The 23,375-nt window shown below is 34.0% G+C and overlaps 1 protein-coding gene across 3 annotated transcripts in view; it reads right to left on the bottom strand.

Annotated features, from left to right (window-relative positions):
- The window catches only part of flfl (serine/threonine-protein phosphatase 4 regulatory subunit 3 flfl), a 229,579-nt gene that overhangs the window by 8,059 nt on the left and 198,145 nt on the right, over window positions 1-23,375 (bottom strand). For all 3 annotated transcript variants that reach the window (XM_090399682.1, XM_090399684.1, XM_090399683.1), the window contains 4 exons: window positions 18,607-18,776; window positions 13,769-13,914; window positions 5,073-5,254; window positions 3,735-3,883 (listed from right to left, as the gene is read on the bottom strand). In XM_090399682.1, coding sequence (XP_090255808.1) covers window positions 3,735-3,883; window positions 5,073-5,254; window positions 13,769-13,914; window positions 18,607-18,776 — 647 coding nt within the window. The remainder of the gene's footprint in view (window positions 1-3,734; window positions 3,884-5,072; window positions 5,255-13,768; window positions 13,915-18,606; window positions 18,777-23,375) is intronic.

The raw sequence follows: 23,375 nt of genomic DNA, 5'->3' as shown, positions 1-23,375 counted from the left end.
ATCATCTGCATAAAGCAAAGAGCTGACATTAACATCTCCAATTTTGATATCATGTTTAATACCACTTTCCTTCATAATGTGATCCATATAGATAATGAATAACAGAGGGGATAATGTACATCTTGTCTCACACCAGATTTACCATTAAACCATCATCCTGTACTTCCTTCAATTCTAACTGCTGACTTACAGCTCAAATAAAGACTAAGTATTGCTTTATATAATGTCCCATTGACACCATATAACTGTAGAGTATTGAATAACTTCTCTCTTGGCACCTTGTCATATGCCTTTTCCAAATCGGCAAAACTTAAATACAGATCTTTGTTATATTCCCATGCTTTATCTTATTTGTCATAAAGTGAAGATCTGATCCTGACAGCCTCTATTTGGCCTGAATCCAGCTTGTTCTTCCACAATTCTTCTCAATCGTTTCTCAAGTATACTTGCATAGATCTTGCCAGGAACACTTAGCAGGGAAATACTTCTGTAATTCTCACATTCAGTTTTATTTCCCTTTTTATATATGGGTACTATGAGAGCTCTACTCCAATCATTGGGAATTCGTCCCTTTGTCCAGGCTTTCTGAACTATGCAGTGCAGCCACTGTAAGACTCTTATACCATCATACTTCAGCATTTCTGGTCAAATATCATCTACTCCTGCTGCCTTTCCACATTTCAAGCCTTTGATGGCTTTTTCTACTTCAAGTATGGATATGTATTCCTGACTGCATGCCTGGTCATTGTTTTTTGCCACTCTGCTTGTTTCATTTAGCAGTTTATCAAAGTAATTACTCCATACTTCAAGGATATCTTTTTCTCCCGTTTTCATGTCACATTTATCATCTCTAACTCCTTTTACAGCACTCTTTCCTCCATTCCTAAGCTTCTTCAACAACTTCCAGAATATTTTGCCACCTTCTTGATAATTATTTTCTATATTCTTGCCAAAGTCTTCCCATGACTTTTGTTTAGCTAATTTTACAGTGTTTAGCATTCTTGCATTTGTCTCTAAGAGCACAAGCTGACTTATTTGCCAGGAACTTTTGATATGCTTTCTTCTTTTCCTTCAATGCCTCTTTAACTTCCTGTGTCCATCATGGATTCTAATTTTTCTATCCTTGCAGACAACTTCACCACATGCCTCTCTAGCTGAATCAATCAGGGCTTTCTTCAAGGCTTGCCACTGAATCTCCAAGGTTTGATTTCTGTTCTCAAACTCTTTCATTTTTTCTTCAATAATATTTCTGTATTTTAGTCTACAGTTTACATCTGAGAGCTGCTCAACTTTTATTCGCTTTAAAACTTTCTTACATGTTATTCTTTTCAATATGAAATTCAATTTTATCCTGCTCAAGACTAAATAGTGATCACTTCCAATTTCAAATCCTCTGTACACTCTGGTGTCCTGCACCAGGGAGAAAACATCACTATCAACAATAACATAGTCAATGAGACTTTTCTTATTTCTAGCCTCTTCTCTCCATGTGAATTTGTGCACATTTTTATGTTGGAACATGGTGTTAGTAATAACCAGTCCATGTCCTGAGCAGAAATCCAACAAATATTTGCCATTATTATTAGCTTTGCTCTTTTCTCCAAATTTTCCTAAAATATTTTTGTATGTCTCACAATCATTTCCTACTCTGCTATTTAGATCCCCAACAAGGACTAACTTTTCCTTTTTCATTGTGTCAGTTGCTTTTTCTAAAGCTTCAAAAAATTCCTCCACTTCTACTTTAGTAGAACCTTCTGTGGGACCATAGGCACAAATAAGTCTCATTGTCCAGTTCCCCATTCTCATATTTGCCCACATTACTGTACTTGAGACCGACTGCCATTCAAGAAGATTAGCCTCGTATTTTGTGTTGAATATTATGGCTACTCCTTCTTTTCCTTGATTGTCATTGCCTGAATATAACATTTTGTATTTATTGCTCAGAAAGATCTCACCAGTTTTGGTCTTTTTTGTTTCAGTCACCCCTATTATGTCGATCTGGTACTTATCTAATTCCTCAGCTAGCTCCATTTCTTTGCCATTCAGGCTTCTTACGTTGATAGTACCGATCTTTAAATCTGCTGATGTTGAGTTGGGGTTTGTTTTCAGATTTGTTCCAGTAGCTGACTTTTTGCTGTTCGCCCTGGTTCCCTGGCGAAAACAACAGGGGCCTTGTTTAACCGGGCAATGCCCCAGCCAGCATGAAATTTTGTCATGTTGTACGATCATTTTTTTATTTTGATTTAACCAATAAGAATACAATTTGATTGGCTAAATCCCAAATTGCCAGCCCATCCTCGTTCATTCAGTATCAAAGTAGATACCCAACAGGGTGCACCACGAGGTGAGGATTGGACATTAGTTCAGAAGTCCTGGTTGGTTCTCCGCATTCCTTTAAAGGCTACGTGGAGGTCTCCTCTCACTTATACAGCTTTGACCCTTAAATACAGAAAAGTTATATTTGCAAATCTGTTACTTTGTATCAAATTTTGAAATAGTTATATATTACTCACTTCATATGCAATTCTGGTGCAGATTAATGTTTTTCTTTTCCCTTTAAAGTGATTCCACTCTAGATATTAACATTTTAGTATCTATTTTTACAAATGACATGTTAATTTAACAGCAAAATATCAAATTCTATTGTACAATGCAGGTAGAATTTTATCCTATTACACAACCTTCCCAGGTCATCATATTTGACTCTACCTCCCATTTTATTTTTTTTTTTGTGAAGGTACATCTATTTTTTTTAAGGAGACTCCAATTCACAAAAGGTTGTAAGCCTATAGTACATCAGTACCATGAATGGATTGTTTTATTTTTTAAATTCATTTGATAATTTTTTTTGGATTTTTTAAATTTTAATTTTCACATACTATAGAAACCATGTTCTAGAGACCAAGCATGGGACTTTTTTCAAGCCTCCAATAAGCAGCAAGGTAGTCTCACACTGGGCAATGAAATTCATCATATACCTAAAGATAATTACAAACATCCAAGCCCATGGCAGGATTTGGGCCTGCAGCCTAATGATCGAAGAGCAGATATGTTAACCACTCAACCAACCAGGTCCGCACTGTTAGCCGTGGCTGTGCGCTTCACAACCATATGCCTGGGGAAGGAGTGTCCTAGGTTCGATTCCCATCGGTGACATGAGGAGCTGAAGAATATTCCCCAGCCATAGCCAAGTTAGCTGGGCATGGGCGTGGACATTAAGGTTTTTTCCCCAGTTTATCCTGAGGTTTTTGATCCTGCAAAGCAAGCAAACTGGCCTTGAGAACTCAACACTACAGGACATAGGATACACCCGGGCGTAGGGCTGACCACCTTATCCTGTGAATGGTTTGAGGTCTGATGATTAATAAACCCTCGACACTGCAAGGTAAAAGGAAGATGAGATGATCAACCAACCAGGCTTCCATATAAGTGAAGGATGTAGATAAACTGTCTACATGCTGCAAAATATATGAGATATCATTCTGATTTCTCTTGGGATCAAGGCCACTAAGACAATGATTTTATGCTAGTGTATAACATGCATCCTTCTGTTATGTAGTAATTCTATAGTATATGTTATATATATATGAAAGTTATCTAGATTGATTATATAAGTCATTTGAGAGTATTAGTACATTTTCATGATATTCTGAGCATTACCACTAGAAAGACTTTATTGTGTATGTGAGCACACTAAATGATCAAAATGAATAACGCTAATAACAGAAATTTACTTTTCTTGTCAATGCCGGTGACTTTACTTCTACTGCAGGACTTAAAGGCTGGGCAGTGTTTGGACTATTACTCCGCCTATTGTTCATCACGGGAGAAAATGGCCTGTTGGGCACTGTTTTAACATTCTCTTTTCCTTCAGAATCACGACCTGAATGAGGGGAGAGAGGAAAAAAAAAATCATACAAAATAAATGCATTCTATAAGTAATTCCAGTTTTGTATTTTATTTTTATAAAGTCATAAAAACAAAAAATAGTGTTACTGAATTAGTTCTGTAATTATGACTGCCTGTGAAATATCAAATCAAACTGTCCATTTCTGCATATTCAATCTAAAGGTTTGACTTTTCATGGCATTTTAATTTTCTGTTAAAAGAAATGATACATCACAGGTGTAAAATATGAAATATTTCTAAAACAAAAAATACATCTTTATTTAAAACCAACTCAGACAGGTTAACATCATCCAGAGATATTTGAAAGAAAGTCAACATAATGTACAAGAGGCATTCAGTAACTAACAAATCCACTGTGATATCTCCAATCCAAAAAGAGGATATAAAACAGATTTTTATGTCACTGATATAAAAGTCTTCATCTGATTTGAAGAAGTGAAACATTTGCTCTATAGCCTGGACTTGGCCTCACTGGAGTTCTGGAGAATCTCTTAAGTTCATTAGAAGAGAAACTTGGCAAAGATGAATAAGAAGTTGGATACAGACCAATTATGAGCTGAATAAGACAAATAGTTGGGAAATTACTTGAAAATGGAATGGAGAAAAAATACTATGCTTCATCACACTGGGTACAAATGCAAACAACCATTTTCTGTTAATCTAGCTCTACACATGGCAGAAATTTATTCACTGAAATCTGTTTTTATGCACAGGCTGTCTTACAGTGCTATCCAAGGTATTCTTGAAAAATATGAAATCATCACATTTATATGTGCAATTTTTTTTTTAGTAATTAAAAAATATTTACTAAATACAATTGAGTGAGACTTCTCAGAAATCAGGATTTAATCTAAGAGCAGAGGTTAAGGAATAAATGCTATTTTAGGGAACAGTTCTGGAAAATTTCAGAGAAAAGGTCTGGGCTATAGTAATGGTAGAAATTTGAATTTCTGCTCTGGTCAGTGATTAATTATTATTAGTGCAATATTTCATCATAAAGAGATGCATAAATTCATGTTTAGAAACATATGAATATATAAGACTGCTTCTTTGATATGTATATAAGACATACCTATCAAGAAAATACTCTTAGTGAAAAAAAAAAAATTTTTTTTTTTTGGGTGACAGTATCTTCAAAATGGTACAAACTATAATGCTCTTACCTCGTTTGTCAAGAATTTTTCCAATTTGATCAAATTCATCATCTAATTTTTTATTGAGTGAGTCACTTATGGGTTCACCATCTTCCATATCATCTTCCTCTTCATTAAACCACATTTCTTCATCTTCATCCAGCTGCCTAGGATCCCTACGAAAACGGTTATTCCTCATAATTGGAGACACACTATAAAAAAAAAGTATATATGAAACTTCAGTAAATTTGTAAACAGGTAACGAATGAATATATCTACATTTCAAGAGTGCTTCTCTTATTTTAACTGCTTTAGCATTCAATGGTTATTTGATATAATTTTAACTAATATTATGAGTAGAGAATGTATGATAATATTCCATCATATCACTTATATCATTTACGGTTGTCTTACTTCCTATTAACCACGCTACCGGCCAAGACGTCTATAGACGTTCACGTTATCATGGATGCGAAGTGCTTATTAAAATTGTAATACCATTGTTATAACAATGAAATATATGATGGATACGAAGCGTATGCGTATTTGATCCATAACGGCCGGTAAGGTGGTTAATGTGATAATAAATATAATAACTAACGTAAAAATGTAAGAAATGCACAGACTGAACCTAAAAAAAAAAAAAAAACCTTACTGCAAATATTTCAGTTTTCTATTTCTATAAATGCACAAAATGTCAAAGTTTCTTAACATTAAACTTTCTCAGCTTAAAATGTATAAAGCACACATCATGCATGTACATATAATTTACAACTCAAAATCAGACTTGATTTAATTATGAGTGAGCTTTAAATCTTGAAAATTTAAATTTATGATACAAATCAACTTAATTTTTGGAGCTAAAGCTGTATAACTGGGAGGAGACCTTCATGTAGCCTTTTTAAGGAATGTGGAAAACCAACCATGGCTTCTGACCTAATCTCCAATCCTCACCTTTTCATGGTGCATCCTGTTAGGTATCTACCCATGTACTGAATGAATGAGGATGGACTGGCAATTTGGGATTTAGCCAACCAATTTGTATTCTTATGAGATTAAACCAGAACGTAAAATGATGGTACAACATGACATAATTTCATGCCAGCTGGGGTGTCGAATTGTTAAACAAGTCCCATGTTGTTTTTATCATGGAACCAATCCTGGAACACATCCCAACTCAAAATCGGCAGAGTTCATGATTGGTACTATCAATGTAAGAAGCATCAATGGAAAAGAAATGGAACTAGCTGAAGAATTGGATAAATGCTGTATGGCACAAAAAAAAAAAAGTACTGAACTTTGATACCCTTCAGTACACACATTATATTAGTAGTTATTCAGTATTTTGTTTTATTTATTTATTTTTTTGCGCCATACTGCACCAGATCGACAAAATAGGTGTGACCGAAACAGATGAGATCTTTCTAAGGAAAAAATACAAAATGTTAAATTCGGGCAATTACAATCAGGGAAAAAAAGAAGTAGCTATAGTACTCAATAAATATGGGAATAATCTTCTTGAATGGCAGGCAATATCAAGTTGAGTGATGTGAACAAGAATCAGAATGGTGAACTGGACAATAAGACTTATATGTGCTTATGGTCCCAGAGAAGGTTCTACAAGAAAGAAATGGAGGAATTTTTAAGGCATTAGAGAAGGTAGATGACACAATGAAAAAGGAAAAGTTAGTCCTTGTTGGAGATCTAAACAGCAGAGTAGGAGTAGGAAATGATTACAACATACAGGAATGTTTTGGGAAAATTGGGTGAAAAGCTAATAATAATGGTAAATGCCTGCTAGATTTCTGTTCAGGACCTAGATTAATACCATGTTCCAACATAAAAATGTGCACAAATTCACATGGAGAGAAGATGCAAGAAATAAGAAAAGTGTCGCTGAAAGTGATACTTATTGTTGACAGTGATGTTTTTTCACTGGTTCAAGAGTATACAGAAGATTTGAAATAGGAAATGATCACTATTTAGTTTTGAGCAGGATAAAATTTGAATTTCATATTGAAAAGAAAGTTTTAAAACGAATCAAAGTTAAGCAGCTTTCAGAGGTGAACTAGACACACAAACATTATTGAAGAAAAAATGTAGGAGTTTGAAAACAAGAACCAAACCCTGAAGAAGACATTGATTGCTAGACAGACATTATTACATAATTTTCTAATAATGTCTATGGATAGAAAAATCAAAACTCCATGATGGACTGGAAGTTCAAGAAAAAGAAGAAAGCATATCAAAAGTTCCAGGCAAGTAAGACAGCTTGTGCTCAGAGAATAAAGAGAAAATGTAAGAAAGCGAAACACTGTGTAAAAGTAGCTAAACAAGTCGTGGGAAGACTTTGGTAAGAACACAGAAAATAAATATCAGGAAAATGGCAAAATATTCTGGAGGCTATTGAAAAAAAGCTTAGAAATGGAGGAAAAAAGTACTGTAAAAGGAATCTGAGATGATAAAGGTGACATGAAAAGTGAAGATATTGTAGATGCTTGGAATAATTACTTTGAAAGACTGCTAAATAAAACAAGCAGTGTCAGCATGGTGGTAAAAAACTCCCAAAAAGGATGCAGTCAGGAATACCTATCTATACTTGAAGTAGAAAAAGTCATCAAAAACCTGAAATGTGGAAAGGCAGCTGGAGTAGGTGAAATTCAACCAGAAATGCTCAAATATGTAAAAGTTTTAATTGGCTGCATTGCATAATTCAAAAGGCCCAGTCAAAGGGTCAAATTCCAGATGATTGGAACAGAGCCCTCATAGTACCCATCTATAAAAAGGGAAATAAAGCTGAATATGAGAATTAGAGGTATTTCCTTACTGAGTGTTACTGGTAAGATTCATGCAAGTACACTTGAGAAACAGCTAAGAAAAATTCTCAGAACTCTCATTATGAGAATGAAAATAGGTAGAAACATTAAAACACAGAAATATAAGTTCAGATAATGTTGGAGTCTTGACAGATAACAGATTGATTTCAGGGAAAAATTGTTGATTGGAAGTTAGTAATGGTGTAACCTTTCATGTAGTACTATCATAATTATCCTGTACACCCATGAGGTATATAACAGGAATTTGATGATGACATCTGGAGAGTGAACTCTTCGTTATCATTTTCCTTCGACCTTCTTTTTAGCTTTGCTTCATGAATGATATATTTGCAGTTTTGTCCCACCTAGATACAGAATTACCACGATTTCTGGATAAAATAAACTTCATGTATTCCCTTATCAAGTTGACTATTGAATGTGAATGCAACAAGAGTTCCAGCAGTATTCAGTTTTCTGTTTACAGAAAACATTCCTTCACTGGTCCACATCCATCACAGAAGAACAGGCATTATCAAAACTCTCTTATATTCAAAAGCTCATACATGTTCTTCTGATTTCCTTCTGTTTGAAAGAATTAAAGAAAATAAAAATCATCTTGACTACTAATGGATATAATCAAGTATCGATCCAGAAATTATCAGTAGATGTCACCCCTCAACCAGACTACAATCTGATGTAAAAAGAGTTTTCATACCCTGCCTTAAAAGAACATCAAACAAATAGCACAGATTTTTCGTAAATATAATCTATAATATAGTGCCTATTCATGTTGACTTCATTATTTTGGAAAGACAAGCTTCTACTGAGATTAGAATCCAGGTATGCCAGGACTATATCAAATTTTTGAAATCTGATTATTCTGCCCATGCTTATCATGCCATTGACACTAGACACAGAGTTCTTTAGAATCAAACCAAGATTCTTCACACCTCACTTTTATCATCTGTTTCTTGAAACTTTACATCATAATCCACATCTTAATTGTTCTGATGACAGCATTAGTGTCTGAAAGTTTTGAGAAGTAATTGCAAATAACTGTTTATAATTTTTTTTGTAATAATAGTTATGTATCTTTGTACTGAAATTACAAAAGCTAACCATTTCCTTTTGAACTATATTCCTGTTTACTCACCTCTGGCTGCTGAGACAAAAAGGAAGCATATGCTCCTTGACTCATATTTTGAATATTGTTGATTGATCTTCACTTCTGTTCATGATGATGTTCTCATAAGGATGAGTTATATTGGAGTTAATGAATTCTAATTTTCTTTATCTATGCTAGCCATAATTAAAGTATATTATGTCTACTACTTATTTCTTTAAAACATCTAATCAACTTTCATGATTGACAGACAGACATTAGCTGTAAGTTTTATTCATAACCCATGGCATTGGATGCAATATGCCCCCTATTACTGAATTTCTTTCTTTTTAAATTTTCTGCATTATTTGCTTATACTTTTTCAGTATCCATTTTTACTATTGTACCATTTAGTTCAAATTATCAGAATGCTTAGCGTGCACCGTTTATTTAAAAAAAATGACTTACTGCTTGTAGGTTATGCTGGTTTTAAATAAAATTCTTCATATTCAAGCACTAAAATTTATGTATGTTTGTTATAGCAGTAGATTAATAATAGTTGTTTTGATTCTAATAAGTGAATTCAGCCATGTTAATTTTGAAAATGTTCCCATCATAAAGAATTTTTACAAATGGGAGTGTAAAAATATATTTATACAAATATAATTTGTTTTAGTTCATTATTTTGTGTTAAACATTTTTATGATTATATTTTGAAAGAAAATTTTTTTTTTTTGGGGGGGGGGGGGATGAATATTCATTCTCACTTTTTTTGTGTTATTTAGTCTTAAAGCTTTGTTTTGCCTTTCTTTTTGTGAGCTACTACAGACAATTACTCTTGAGGTTCCTGTTGTGACATCCAGCAGTTATGATATGATCCATCCTTCTATCCTTCTCTTCATTTTCTTGTCAAAACCTTTTTTCCTTGTTCTTTCCTAACTTCTCTGATATTTTAGGAAAATAATCAAAGGTATTTCTGAACAAAGAATTAAAGAAATGAATTTTTGAACTCATTCTGCAACTTGACTGAATTTTTATCAACAAGTTGGGGACAATATTTTGTTCAAATCAAAGCCATACTTCTTCTTCTGAGATTCAATCAAACTATCACAATCAATGTTCTTAGAAACTGACATCATACTGATTCTTCATGGCTTTTGTATCAGATGCTTACCATGTATGTGATCTATTCTTCTATTCTCAAATTGTTCTCAAAGTAAATGTCAATGACAAGCATTATGTAAAACTAATGACAACTGGATGCAATCTGCAGAATCAGCATGCAGGAACTATTGTGGAACCTACTTTATAAAACAAAATAATCAACAGTGCGTAATTATTCAGCTCAAATTGTAGCAGTGACTGTCACATATACTGAATATCTTAAATGATTACATGCAAAAAAAAATTGAAATGAAAAAACATTTAAGGCTTTCTTCATATCTATTTTAGTTCTCTGCAAAGAGTATTCAGTATATTTCATCATAGATTTCAGATAACGAGATTACTCAATACATCAAATCAAATGCAAGTCTTCAGATTCTTTAACTAAACTGAATAACATCTGTTACAAATTTGGAAAAGACCAAGAACAACAACAACGACAAAAAAAAAAAGATGGCAAACTGGCTGCATTCTTGATGGAGAACCTATAAAACAAATAAAATATTTCATCTATTTAAGCATAAATTTTTAGTGAAAATGGCAAATTAAATATGAAACTAAGACAATAGAGCAAACACAGTATGGTAGGGAGTCAGATGAATAACTTAATTTATTGTATAACCAAGTGGAAAAACTGTCAACATCTATCTCTAATCAAGAGTATTTTGATTATAAGGTGAGACACCTTTATCAATACACACAAATATTTAGCTTATGATATTGGTATCAAACAGCTGAATATCACAAAATAGAATAAACCTAGTATGTGCACTGGACAAAAAGAAACAAAATTCAATAGTATAGTACCTTTCAGTGCACATTAATATATGATTGTGCAATAGGGACAATTAGAAGGGAGATAGAGAAGAAAACACAAATAATAGCTGCTAAGATGAATTTATACAACTGAGGTATATAAGATTAGAGAAAACAAAGAAATAGAAATTATCATCATCATCATCAAATTCCTGCCATGTACCCTATGATATGATAGTACTCATGAAAGATTTACATCATTACTAACTTCCTATCTACAATTTTCATCCAAATCAGTCTGTTACTTGTCAAGACTCCAACATTATCAAATCTTATATTTCTATCGTCTAAGGCACTTTGTACCGAATAGAAATTAAGATACTGTAATTAATACTTTTAATGGAACATGTGCACTCGACATTATAAAGTAACTTTACAGCTTGCACAAGTAGTGGAAATTATATAGAAGTTTATTTAAAAACTCCAATATATTTCCTCCAACATTACGTGGACATCGTCAGGGAGATGAATCATTCACTACATTCAAAAGATGAATCACAATAATGAGACATAATTCATGTGCATGTTATAGCACATATCTCAGTTGCAGTAGGAGTACATGATGTTACACTATTAGAGTTCAAAGGATCAAATCTAAAAAAGTTTCATAGCTAAAAAAAAACCTATGAACAGTTAATAGTGATCACATCCCAAAACTTGGATATTGGCATGCAGTCTGATTGGTTCAGGTTTGGATGAAATTTGAAATATTAGAAGGAATAAACTGTCGTAGTATTCAACAAATAACTGAGTGTAGCCACAACAGCTGGACTATAAATTTGAACAAAAGACCACTAACAAATGAACTAAATGTTTTGTCTAAAGGTCCCTGATTTTGCTTTATCCCCTTGACGTATACCATACTTACAAATCATGGCAAATGTAGAAAAAGGTATCCGAATATGTTTGGACACTGCCCAAATTCTGTACAGAGCAAAACCACCTCCTTTGATATATCCTTCTCAGAAGTGCAAGCACTACATTCCCTTCACTAGAACGCCAATATTATCATCATGAAGGCTGACAAAGGTAATGCCATTGTTGTCAATGAATACCATAGAATATAATTGTAAAATTAATGTCTTACTAAGAGAGAGAGAGATGTCAACATACAGTGTTATCAGCAGGGACCAAAAAAAGTCAAATCCATAAATTAAACATATTATTATTCAATGTACAATCATGAGATGTCACTACTATTGAGAAACTACAATTCATCATGCCCATCTGCCTCCTCTCCATGGTCTTCCAAAAATATATAAGAATGGCAACCCAATATAGACTGTATTGGCTCTCCCACTTACTACTTTGTGAAACATCTATCATCATCTTCGGAATCTCACAGGCCACACCAGCTCTTATATCTAAAACAGTTTGGACTTTAAAGACAAAAATAAAAGATCTACATCTGTCAATAACAAGATTATGGTTTCTTTTGATACAGTCTCATTTTCACCAATATAACATTACAAGAGACTCTTTGGTTTTTAGAATCTGATTTTCCAGAAGATATTACCTTATTTAACCTGGCATTAGTAAGGTGGCGGTGTCACAGTTATTTCTTTCTGTATCTTTGGGATCTCTGACACCCCACCTTACTAACACCTGGTTAAATTCATCATCAATGCAGGCTATTTTAAGTGGAATAATAAGTTATTCAACCAAACAAAAGAAACAGTGATGGACAGTTCTATCTCACCAGCCATAGCAGATTATTTTATGGATCATGTAAAAAAAAGAACTCTTTGATACTACATTCCTTCAGCCTTTGCACAACGTTATGAAAACTCCAAATAACAGATCTAAATATATATCTTTATAAATATACCCTTTACCTAATCAGAATTACAACAGACTTCTATATAAATAAATAAATTATATATCATATCAGACCAGAATTAAAATATAAAAAAATAAATTGCATATCAGCATTACAAAATTAGATTACATTACGTTATGATGTTTGTCGTGTACCTCAAAACAGTTCCTATCACAGTGTTACGTTATAACTGATCCAATCAGAATCACATAAAACAGCTTGACAAGTTTTTTTAAAAAATCTTCATTTTTTGAGCCATTTATATGGTTACATTTTATTGATGATATTTTGCGATCTGGTCCCACATTGATTCAGGATTACTTCAGTTCCTAGAGAAAATAAACTCCTTGTCCTCTCGTATCAAGTTCACTATTGAAGGTGAGTCCAATAACCAATTATCCTTTCTGGATACTTTAATTATTCATAATCCCAGAGGTCATGTTAAATTTTCAGTTTATCATAAGCCAAGCTTTACTGGCAGATACATTCACTCAACTTCCTACCATCATTCATCACAGAAGATGGGCAAGAGTCTTATACATAGAACTCATACAATCTGATCCCCTTTTGTTAGATGAACTGAATAAAATTAAAAGCAATCTGAAATGTAATGGATACAACAAAACTACTATTCAAAAATTTATTGATAATTATCATCCTTCCAGTGTATTTTGATTATTTATGTATTACAATATTTGTATATTTTTATTATATATATACTTCCAGAATATCAGAAGTTAATTCAAGTAGATTCAGCCAACTTACTATTTGATTTTTATTCTGTTCTTTCCATGGAATGGTGCTTATGATTAAAGGATTAAATAAACACCAGGATCACAAACTATGAAAATTCAAATTTTAAAATCCATACAGGGACTAAAAATTACGTAACTGAATCAAACAAGATGACTAAACTAAATGGCTCACAAATAAAAGCCGATTCACCTATATACAGTATTTACAATTGAAACCTACAAATACTGCTGAAATGAAAGAAGTGAACCATTACCTGTCCATTGAAGAACGGTCTTTTATCCTATCTTGATGTTGTTCATACCGTAGCCTTAGTGATCTGAAGGTCTGTACATAATCTACTTTATCCAGTGACTTACCAAACCTTTCTACAACATAAGTGCAAAGTGTTTTTACATCCTCCTACAAAATAAAGTTATAATTAGTAAAGTATTATACACAATTAATTTAGCCAAAACAATTAAACTAAGTTTTAAAAAAATGTAAGGTTTTTATAGTATATCTAACTCCTAAATGTTTTGAATAATCTTACCAAGCAGTAATCTAATATGCAATTCTGCTATAAGAATATAAAAATGTAAATCTTCACCTATGTCCTGGAACTGTTATACATTATATAGTCAACTCTCATCATGCAAACACTATTACAGCAAACTACCAAAATGTTCCCATAGACAATGCCATTATAAAGGAAATTCATTATAGTAAACCATCCACTATAACAAACAATATTTGTAGTCCTGGAAATGGAAAATAATCTCTTGTGGGATCATGAATGATGCCTAGGAGATCATGAACTTTCTGAATTGGTAACACAATGTAGTGATTTACATAGTTTTTCTGCAAAAATGAAGTAAATTTCAGCTATATATTCCTATATATTATCTTCTAAATAATATCAAACTGGATGAGAGAAAGAAAGAAATATAATTAGAAGTTGCTCAAATCTAGAAAGAATTCATGTACCATTAAGTAACTGGTCAATGACATCATCATCATCAAATTCCTGTCATGTAACCTCAAGGGGTGTACAGGATATGATAGTACTACATGAAAAAATTACATCATTACTAACTTCCTATCTACAATTTTCCTCCAAATCAGTCTGTTACTTGTCAAGACTCCAACATTATCAGATCTTATATTTCTATCATCTAAGGCACTTTGTACCGTATCAATTCACCTATATCTTGGTATTCCTCTGGGTCGTTTTCCTGCCAACCTGGCAGAGAGCACTTGTTTTGCTAATCTTTCCTCATCCATTCTGTTTAAGTGACTTGAGATTAGCTCTGCTAATGCATTCCTGGATGCTGACAATGTCAAGTTCTTTCCTAATATCCTCATTTTTAACATGATATTGCCATTGATGCCATCTGTTCATGCCTCTAATCTTTCTCAGGATTCTCATATTTGCAGTCTCTAGTCTTCAGTCAAATGTTTTTCTTCTGACCCAGCTCTCAGATCCATAAGGTAAAACTGGTTTGAACACTGTCTTGTGTAAAGCTAATTTAGTGTTCCAACTAATTTCTCTCTTATTCCATATGAATTTATTCAATTTACTTCCTACTATACCAGCTTTATTGAGTCTGTTGTCTATTTCCATATTTAATTTACCATCTTCACTAAAAATCGTGCCTAAGTAGCTGAAATGTTTTACTTGCTCCACAGGTTCTCTGTTCAACCTGGCAGAGAACACTTGTTTTGCTAATCTTTCCTCACCCATTCTGTTTAAGCGACCATACCACCTGAGATTAGCTCTGTTAATGCATTCCTGGATGCTGACAACATCAAGTTCTTTCCTAATATCCTCATTTTTAATATGATATTACCATTAATGCCATCTGTTCAAGCCTCTAATCTTTCTCAGGAGTCTCATATTTGCGGTCTCTAGTCTTCAGTCAAATGTTTTATTTCTAAGCCAGCTCTGAGATCCATAAGTTAAAACTGGTTTGAACATTGTCTTGTATACAACTAATTTAGTGTTCCGACTAATTTTTCTCTTATTCCATATGAATTTATTCAATTGACTTCCTACCATACCTGCTTTGTTGATTCTGTTGTCTATTCCCATATTTAATTTACCATCTTCACTAAAAATCATGCCTAAAGTAGCTGAAATGTTTTACTTGCTCCACAGATTCTCCGTTCACAACGCAGTTGACATTTTCAACGATTCTGCCTATTGTCTGTGTACTGCTGACCTTCATACTATATCTATTACAACAGTTATTCAATTTAGCCAGGGAATCTTGCAGACTTGTAGGGGATTTATTTAGAAGTATAACATGTCAGCATAATGCAAAGAGATGACATTAACATCTCCAATTTTGATATCATGTTTAATACCACTTTCCTTCATAATATGATCCATATAGATAATGAATAACAGAGAGGATAACGTACATCCTTGTCTCACACCAGATTTAATATTAACCATCTTCCAGTACTTCCTTCAATTCTAACTGCTGACTTACAAATAAAGACTAAGTACTGCTTGATATTGTGCCCCATTGACACCATATAACTGTAGCGTATTGAATAGCTTCTCTCTTGGCACCTTATCATATGCCTTTTCCAAATCAACAAAACTTAAATACAGATCTTTGTTATATTCCCATGCTTTCTCAACTATTTGTCGCAAAGTGAAGATCTGATCCTGACAGTCTCTATTTGAATAGAATCCAGCTTGTTTCTTCCCCAAGCTTTTCTTCCATAATATAAATAAATCTTATCAGGAACACTCAGTAGGGAAACACTTCTATAATTCTCACATTCAGTTTTATTTCCCTTTTTATATATGGGTACTATGAGAGTTCTAATCCAATCATCGGGAATTCGTCCCTCTGTCCAGGCATTCTGAACTATGCAGTGTAGCCACTGTAAGACTTTTATACCACTATACTTCAGCATTTCTGGTCGAATATCATCTACTCCTCCTGCCCTTCAAGCCTTTGATTGTTGGTGAGTGTGGTGGTCGTCCACTGTGGGTAGTACTGATTGTTGACCTTTGATGGCTGAAAATGTCAACAATTTAATATGTTTGTTAATCAATTGATTCTCATAATTATCACAATACAATATCTCTACACACTTAGTCAAGTCTTCTCTGAATACCCTTTATTTTCTTGTCATCTATTGAATACCATAGTGAGGTAAAGATGGAGCCATTTCACTGATCTTACAGTTCCTTTCAGTCACAGAGAAATTATATTATTATATTGTGTATATTACCATACATCACTGGAAGGATTATTACTCAGACTATTACCACTCTTACTAATACCATTACTAAGGTATTAGTAAGAGTGGTAATAGTGCAGGTATTCATATGCTAACTTTTGTTTGCTTATGCTTGTATGTACAGCCAGACTGTGCACAATTATTAATTCTGTAGAAGCTGGCTGTGTACATGAAACATCTGGCTTCGCTCTTTTTACTAAAACAAAACATGCAAGAAAGCTGTTTTTTTTTTTAAAAAAAAAGAACTTTTGTTTCAATTTAACTATGGCATATTTCCAAAAATTAATAATTCAGGTAATTGTGCACAGGTTTTTAAAACTGCACACCAGGAAACAGCAACAATGGATTACATATATCGAGTTTTTAACCCAGAGTTGGTAAGGTGAGGTGTCACAGACCCCAAACATATAGAAAGAAATAATTGTGACATTGACACTTTACTAATGCCGGGTTAACTATATTTTTACTAGTTAATCTTGACAAAAATTTTCATGTATCACTTAAATCATTTATAAAAAAAAAATATATGTTATCAGGTCATCTCAAAAGTAATGTTTTTAGCATTTAGCATTTCTAATTTAATCAAGTATATTCCCCATTTGAATCAATAATGCTCTTTCAACATTGTGAAACCTTCATAATGCCATTTCTATATAATTCAAGATGTTTGGAGACAAAGAAGTCGCATGGGCTCAATTTGCCTCTAATGCATCGTATTGTTTTTCATTAATGAAATGATGCAAACTTCAAAATAAATAATAATCTGAAGGTGCAAGATCAGGAGAATAACCTCCACAACTATTTCTGTGGAAACTTTTCCCAGCTAAGTTCCTCAATCTTGGAACAGGTGATTCTTGCACTATGAGGGCATGCATTATCATGGTGAAAAACAATTCCCTTTCAAGTGACCAGAGAACACCTCTTTTCTTCCTATTTTTCATTCAATCGATTGAGTTGTTCGCAGTATACTTCAGATGTAATTGTTTGTTTAATGGCAAGAGTTCAAAGTGTATAATACCACCAACCACATCCCACCAAACACTTAACAAAATCTTCTGAGGGTGAAGGTCTTGTTTTGGCTGGGGTTTAGCCTGTTCACCTAAATGAACCCACTGCCTTTGGCGCTTAACATTTCTGTAAAGTATACACTTGTCATCACCGGTGACTACACGACTCAAAAATCGAGATTGAACTTCTCAAGAAGAGCAGTACAGATGTTCACACACTCTCTTTGATTGTTATTTGTCAGTTCATGAGGAACCCATTTGCCGCACTTAGACACTATTCCAAGTTCTTGCAAATGCCGATGGATTAGGATCTTTTGCTAAATCTTTAACATTTGCATTGGCATTTCTTGCAATAGTGGCTTCCAGCATATCATCATCGAGAGAGACAGGCTGCCCAGAGCGAGGGGAGTCTTTCAAGCCCCCATCATGCTCACATGATCTGGAATTACTTCAAATGACAGCAATCTGTTTAATATAACTTCAGTTATAACCCTGTGATGTATTTCTGTGGTTTGTTCTATGTTATGCACCCTGATTAAGTCTTCTAGGAAGATGAAACTAATCATGCAATTTAAATAGAGTACACTGTACTCTTTTTTTTTTTGTTCTTCCTCAGCATTTATAGTCAACAATACACACACACACACACACACACACACACACACACACACACACACACACACACACACAGTGTTTTCATTCATCTATTTGACTTCTGCTTAATATCTTAAAACCAATATGCCAAAAAAAAACATTTGAGCACCAAAACTGCTTTTAAGATAATTATTTTAATTTATTCACTGGTTGCAATGCAGATATTAAGTAACAAAATAAAAGTGCTACATACCACTTTAATGAACTCAAACAACTCAACGATAGCCGAGTCTAACAGATTATAACGACCATTATTTTTCCTGAATGCTTCAACAACAGGTGCAAAAAGGTTACCATTAATTATGTAGCGATTGTAAAATTCATCCTTGAGTCCTATAATTTTGCGCTTAAAACGAAGTGCACCTGTAAATGAAAATTAATAAAGTTTAATAACAAAACCAGCATCAATTTTTAAACTATCTATACTTTCCTACTGAATTTATGAAGAGCTATCTCTACTCTTTCAGATCAAAATGGAATCATTACATTAGTTCAATTTTTTTATTTTATTTTTAACATTCTGTATACAGTGTTCTCTGTGTTATTTGCTGCTGAATCAGTTAAGATTCAGTGGTATAACCAAAATGAGAGAGAAGGGAGGAGATTGGGAGAATGTGATCTTAAAAGTTTGAGGAAGAGAGATATGATAAAACATACAGGTTAGTAAGAGGATCTTATAGACAAGTGAGATTTTCTAGCTTATAGATAGTGGTGGTGGTGGTGGATCATCCCTGGAAACTGGCTAGGAGTGAGCATGTGGAATGGACTATGGTTAGATTTGAGTATGACTTGGTAAATGTTCAAGAAGTGATATGATATACGAGGGTGGTCTGAAAAGTTCTCGGCCTAACAATGAAAAAACTAATTTAAAATTTCAAAATTATTTTTATTTTTCAACATAACCTCCCTTAAGACTAATACATTTATTCCAGCAATGCTCCAGTGCCATTATCCCATCCCTGTAGTGGTTCTCAGTAAGATCTGCAAAATACCCCTCTACAGCTGCAATCACCTCTTGATTGCAGCTGTAGAGGAAGGAAGAGTTTTAGTTTTGTGAATGGACAGAAGTCAGAGGGAGCCAAATCTGGGGAACAGGGTGGATGTTCCAACAAATTCATAAGGCAGATCCCTTAATTTTCCCATTGCCAAAAAATCTTTGTGGGCAGGTGCATTGTCCTGATGAAAGATGATTTTTTTCTTCTGCAAACTGAGTTTTCTCACGAATTTTTTCATCTAGTCTGGTTAGAAGATCGGAATAATATTCCCCGTTTATTGTTTTACCCTTTTCAAGATAATTAATAAACAAAATGCCTTTAGCACCCCTAAACACGAAGCCATGACCTTTCCTGCTAATGGAACCGACTTTGTCTTCTTTGTTGCTGAACACCCAGTTTCTGTCCACTGTGTTTTGCCTGCTGATTGGATTCTGGTGATGGTGAATCCAAGTATCCTCCACAGTAATAAGTCAAAGCACAAAATCAGTTTTATTCTTGTTAAAACGCTCCCAGCACTGTTCAGAGATTTTCATGTGAGTGCATTCTTGATCTGCTGTGAGCAAGCATGGCACCATCTTACACAAAGCTTTTTCATATGCAATTCTTCATGCAAAATATATATCCTACATGTTCTTTTGAAATGCATATAGTCTCAGCAATTTCACGCAGTTTGTCTCGCTGGTCATCCAATACCATATCGTGCACTTGATCAATGATTTCTGATGTAGTTACACTTTTTGGGCGTCCTTCACGTGGATCATCTTCAATGCTGGTATGGCCATGTTTAAACTCGGCAGCTTATCTCTTAATTGTTGAAAATGAAGGAGAAGAGTGCCCATAAACTTTTATGAACTTTGAATGAATTTCTTTTGCCGTTAACCTTCCTTTACAAAGAATTTTATAACCATACGATACTCAATTTTATCCATTTCAAGGAATACAGACACTTTTGCTTCAGACAGCTGTATAAAACAAACTACTTGATAGAATGACTTGCAATTTCACATGGATGCTTATGACAGATGTACCAACTTAGAAAAGAAAAAAATCTTGCAATAGTGTTGCCATCTGTGGTCGAGGTCGAGAACTTTTCAGACCACCCTCATATTAAGGATGGTTGTCTAAACTGGACCTTCACTAGACGAGTCTTTGGACTAGCATCCACTTAGGTAATCACGTTTTGTATTTTAGTCTTCAGTGAGGCTTCAAATGTAAGAAACTTTATTAGCTACATTAAAGGTACGAAGTTTCACAAGTTTCAAAAAACAAAGAATCTAATTTAAATCTACTGGAGTAAAGAATTTTGGTTTGAATGCAAAGGAGTCATATCTAGTCTCTTGTCTAGTATCAATAACACATCCAAGAACAGTAGGACTACAATTTCTTGGAATTTGAAAAGTCTGGCCTTGCTTTGAATGTTGTCAACTGATCTCTTCTCTCCCTGATTTTGTAAAATAGGATGAAAAACGCTGGAGTTAATAAACTAACTTTTTTTTTTTTTTTTGCATACGTCAGCTATTATTAAAAATAGAGTATGTCTACTATTTTCTTTTAGAACGTTTAATTGCGAACTTCTATGGCAAGGAATCTGGGAAGTTGCTAGAAGATTTGGTAAGCTTCATTAAAAAAAGTTAATTTACTTAACAGGCTCATGTTTCTTAAACATCGTGTCACAATGCTGATATTATTCCTGAGTAAAATCAAGTAGCACATGAAATTCTATACTGCACAGATCTTCCTCTGGGTCGTTTTCCTGCCAACCTGGCGAGAACACTTGTTTTGCTAATCTTTCCTCTCCCATTCTATTTAATTGACCATACCATCTGAGATTAGCTCTGCTAACGCATTCCTGGATGCTGACAATGTCAAGTTCTTTCCTAATATCCTCATTTTTAATATGAAATTGCCATTGATGCCACCTGTTCACGCCTGTAATCTTTCTCAGGACTCTCATATCTGCAGTCTCTAGTCTTTGGTCAAGTGTTTTACTTCTGACCCAGCTCTCAGATCCATAAGTTAAAATTGGTTTGAACACAGTCTTGTATACAGCTAATTTAGTGTTCCGACTAATTTCTTTCTTATTCCATATGAATTTATTCAATTGACTTCCCACGATACCAGCTTTGCTGATTCTGTTGTCTATTTCTATATTTAGTTTACCATCTTCAGTAAAAATTGTGCCTAAGTAGCTGGAATGTTTTACTTGTTCCACAGGTTCTCCATTCACAACACAGTTGACATTTTCAATGATTCTGCCTATTTTCATTGTCTTTGTCTTTTTATTGCTGACCTTCATACCATATCTATTACAACAGCTATTCAATTTAGTCAGAGAATCTTGCAGACTTGTAGCGGATTTATTTAGAAGTATAACATCATCCGCATAAAGCAAAGAGATGACATTAACATCTCCAATTTTGATATCAGGTTTAATACCACTTTCCTTCATAATGTGATCCATATAGATAATGAATAACAGAGGGGATAATGTACATCCTTGTCTCACACCAGATTTAACATTAAACCATCTTCCTGTACTTCCTTCAATTCTAACTGCTGACTTACAACTCAAATAAAGACTAAGTATTGCTTGATATAATGCCCCATTGACACCATATAACTGCAGTGTATTGAATAGCTTCTCTCTTGGCACCTTGTCATATGCCTTTTCCAAATCAACAAAACTTAAATACAGATCTTTGTTATATTCCCAGGCTTTCTCGACTATTTGTCGTAAAGTGAAGATCTGATCCTGACAGCCTCTATTTGGCCTGAATCCAGCTTGTTCTTCACCAAGCTTTTCTTCCACAATTCTTCTCAACCGTTTCTCAAGTATACTTGCATAGATCTTGCCAGGAACACTCAGTAGGGAATTACCTCTGTAATTCTCACATTCAGTTTTATTTCCCTTTTTATATATCAGTACTATGAGAGCTCTACTCCAATCATCGGGAATTCGTCCCTCTGGCCAGGCTTTCTGAACTATGCAGTGCAGCCACTGTAAGACTTTTATGCCACCATACTTCAGCATTTCTGGTCGAATATCATCTACTCCTGCTGCCTTTCCACATTTCAAGCCTTTGATGGCTTTTTCTACTTCAATTATGGATATGTATTACTGACTGCATGCCTGGTCAGTGTTTTTTTATCACTGTGCTGTCATCACTGCTTGTTTCATTTAGCAGTTTTTTAAAGTAATTACTCCATACTTCAAGGATATCTTTTTCTCCTGTTTTCATGTCTCCTTTATCATCTCTAACTCCTTTTACAGCACTCTTTCCTCCATTCCTAAGCTTCTTCAACAACCTCCAGAATATTTTGCCACCTTCTTGATATTTATTTTCTATATTCTTGCCAAAATCCTCCCATGACTTATGTTTAGCTAGTTTTACACACTGTTTAGTTTTTTTTCAATAATATTTCTGTATTTTAGTCTACAGTTTACATCTGAGAGCTGCTCAACTTTTATTCGCTTTAAAACTTTCTTCCATGTTATTCTTTTCAATATGAAATTCAATTTTATCCTGCTCAAGACTAAATAGTGATCACTTCCAATTTCAAATCCTCTGTACACTCTGGTGTCCTGCACCAGGGAGAAAACATCACTATCAACAATAACATAGTCAATGAGACTTTTCTTATTCCTAGCCTCTTCTCTCCATGTGAATTTGTGCACATTTTTATGTTGGAACATGGTGTTAGTAATAACCAGTCCATGTCCTGAGCAGAAATCCAACAGATATTTGCCATTATTATTAGCTTTGCTCTTTTCACCAAATTTTCCCAAAATATTTTTGTATGTCTCACAGTCATTTCCTACTCTGCTGTTTAGATCCTCAACAAGGACCAACTTTTCCTTTTTCATTGTGTCAGTTGCTTTTCTAAATCCTCAAAAAATTCCTCCACTTCTACCTTAGTAGAACCTTCTGTGGGACCATAGGCACAAATAAGTCTCATTATCCAGTTC

The sequence above is a fragment of the Typopeltis vanoorti genome, chromosome 10 (assembly GCF_054136105.1).
Source record: "Typopeltis vanoorti isolate ZY-2024b chromosome 10, IOZ_Tvanoo_1.0, whole genome shotgun sequence".
In the NCBI taxonomy this organism is placed as follows: Eukaryota; Metazoa; Arthropoda; class Arachnida; order Uropygi; family Thelyphonidae; genus Typopeltis; species Typopeltis vanoorti.
Note: the sequence above shows the minus strand (reverse complement) of the source record. Positions and strands in the feature narration are given on the sequence as shown.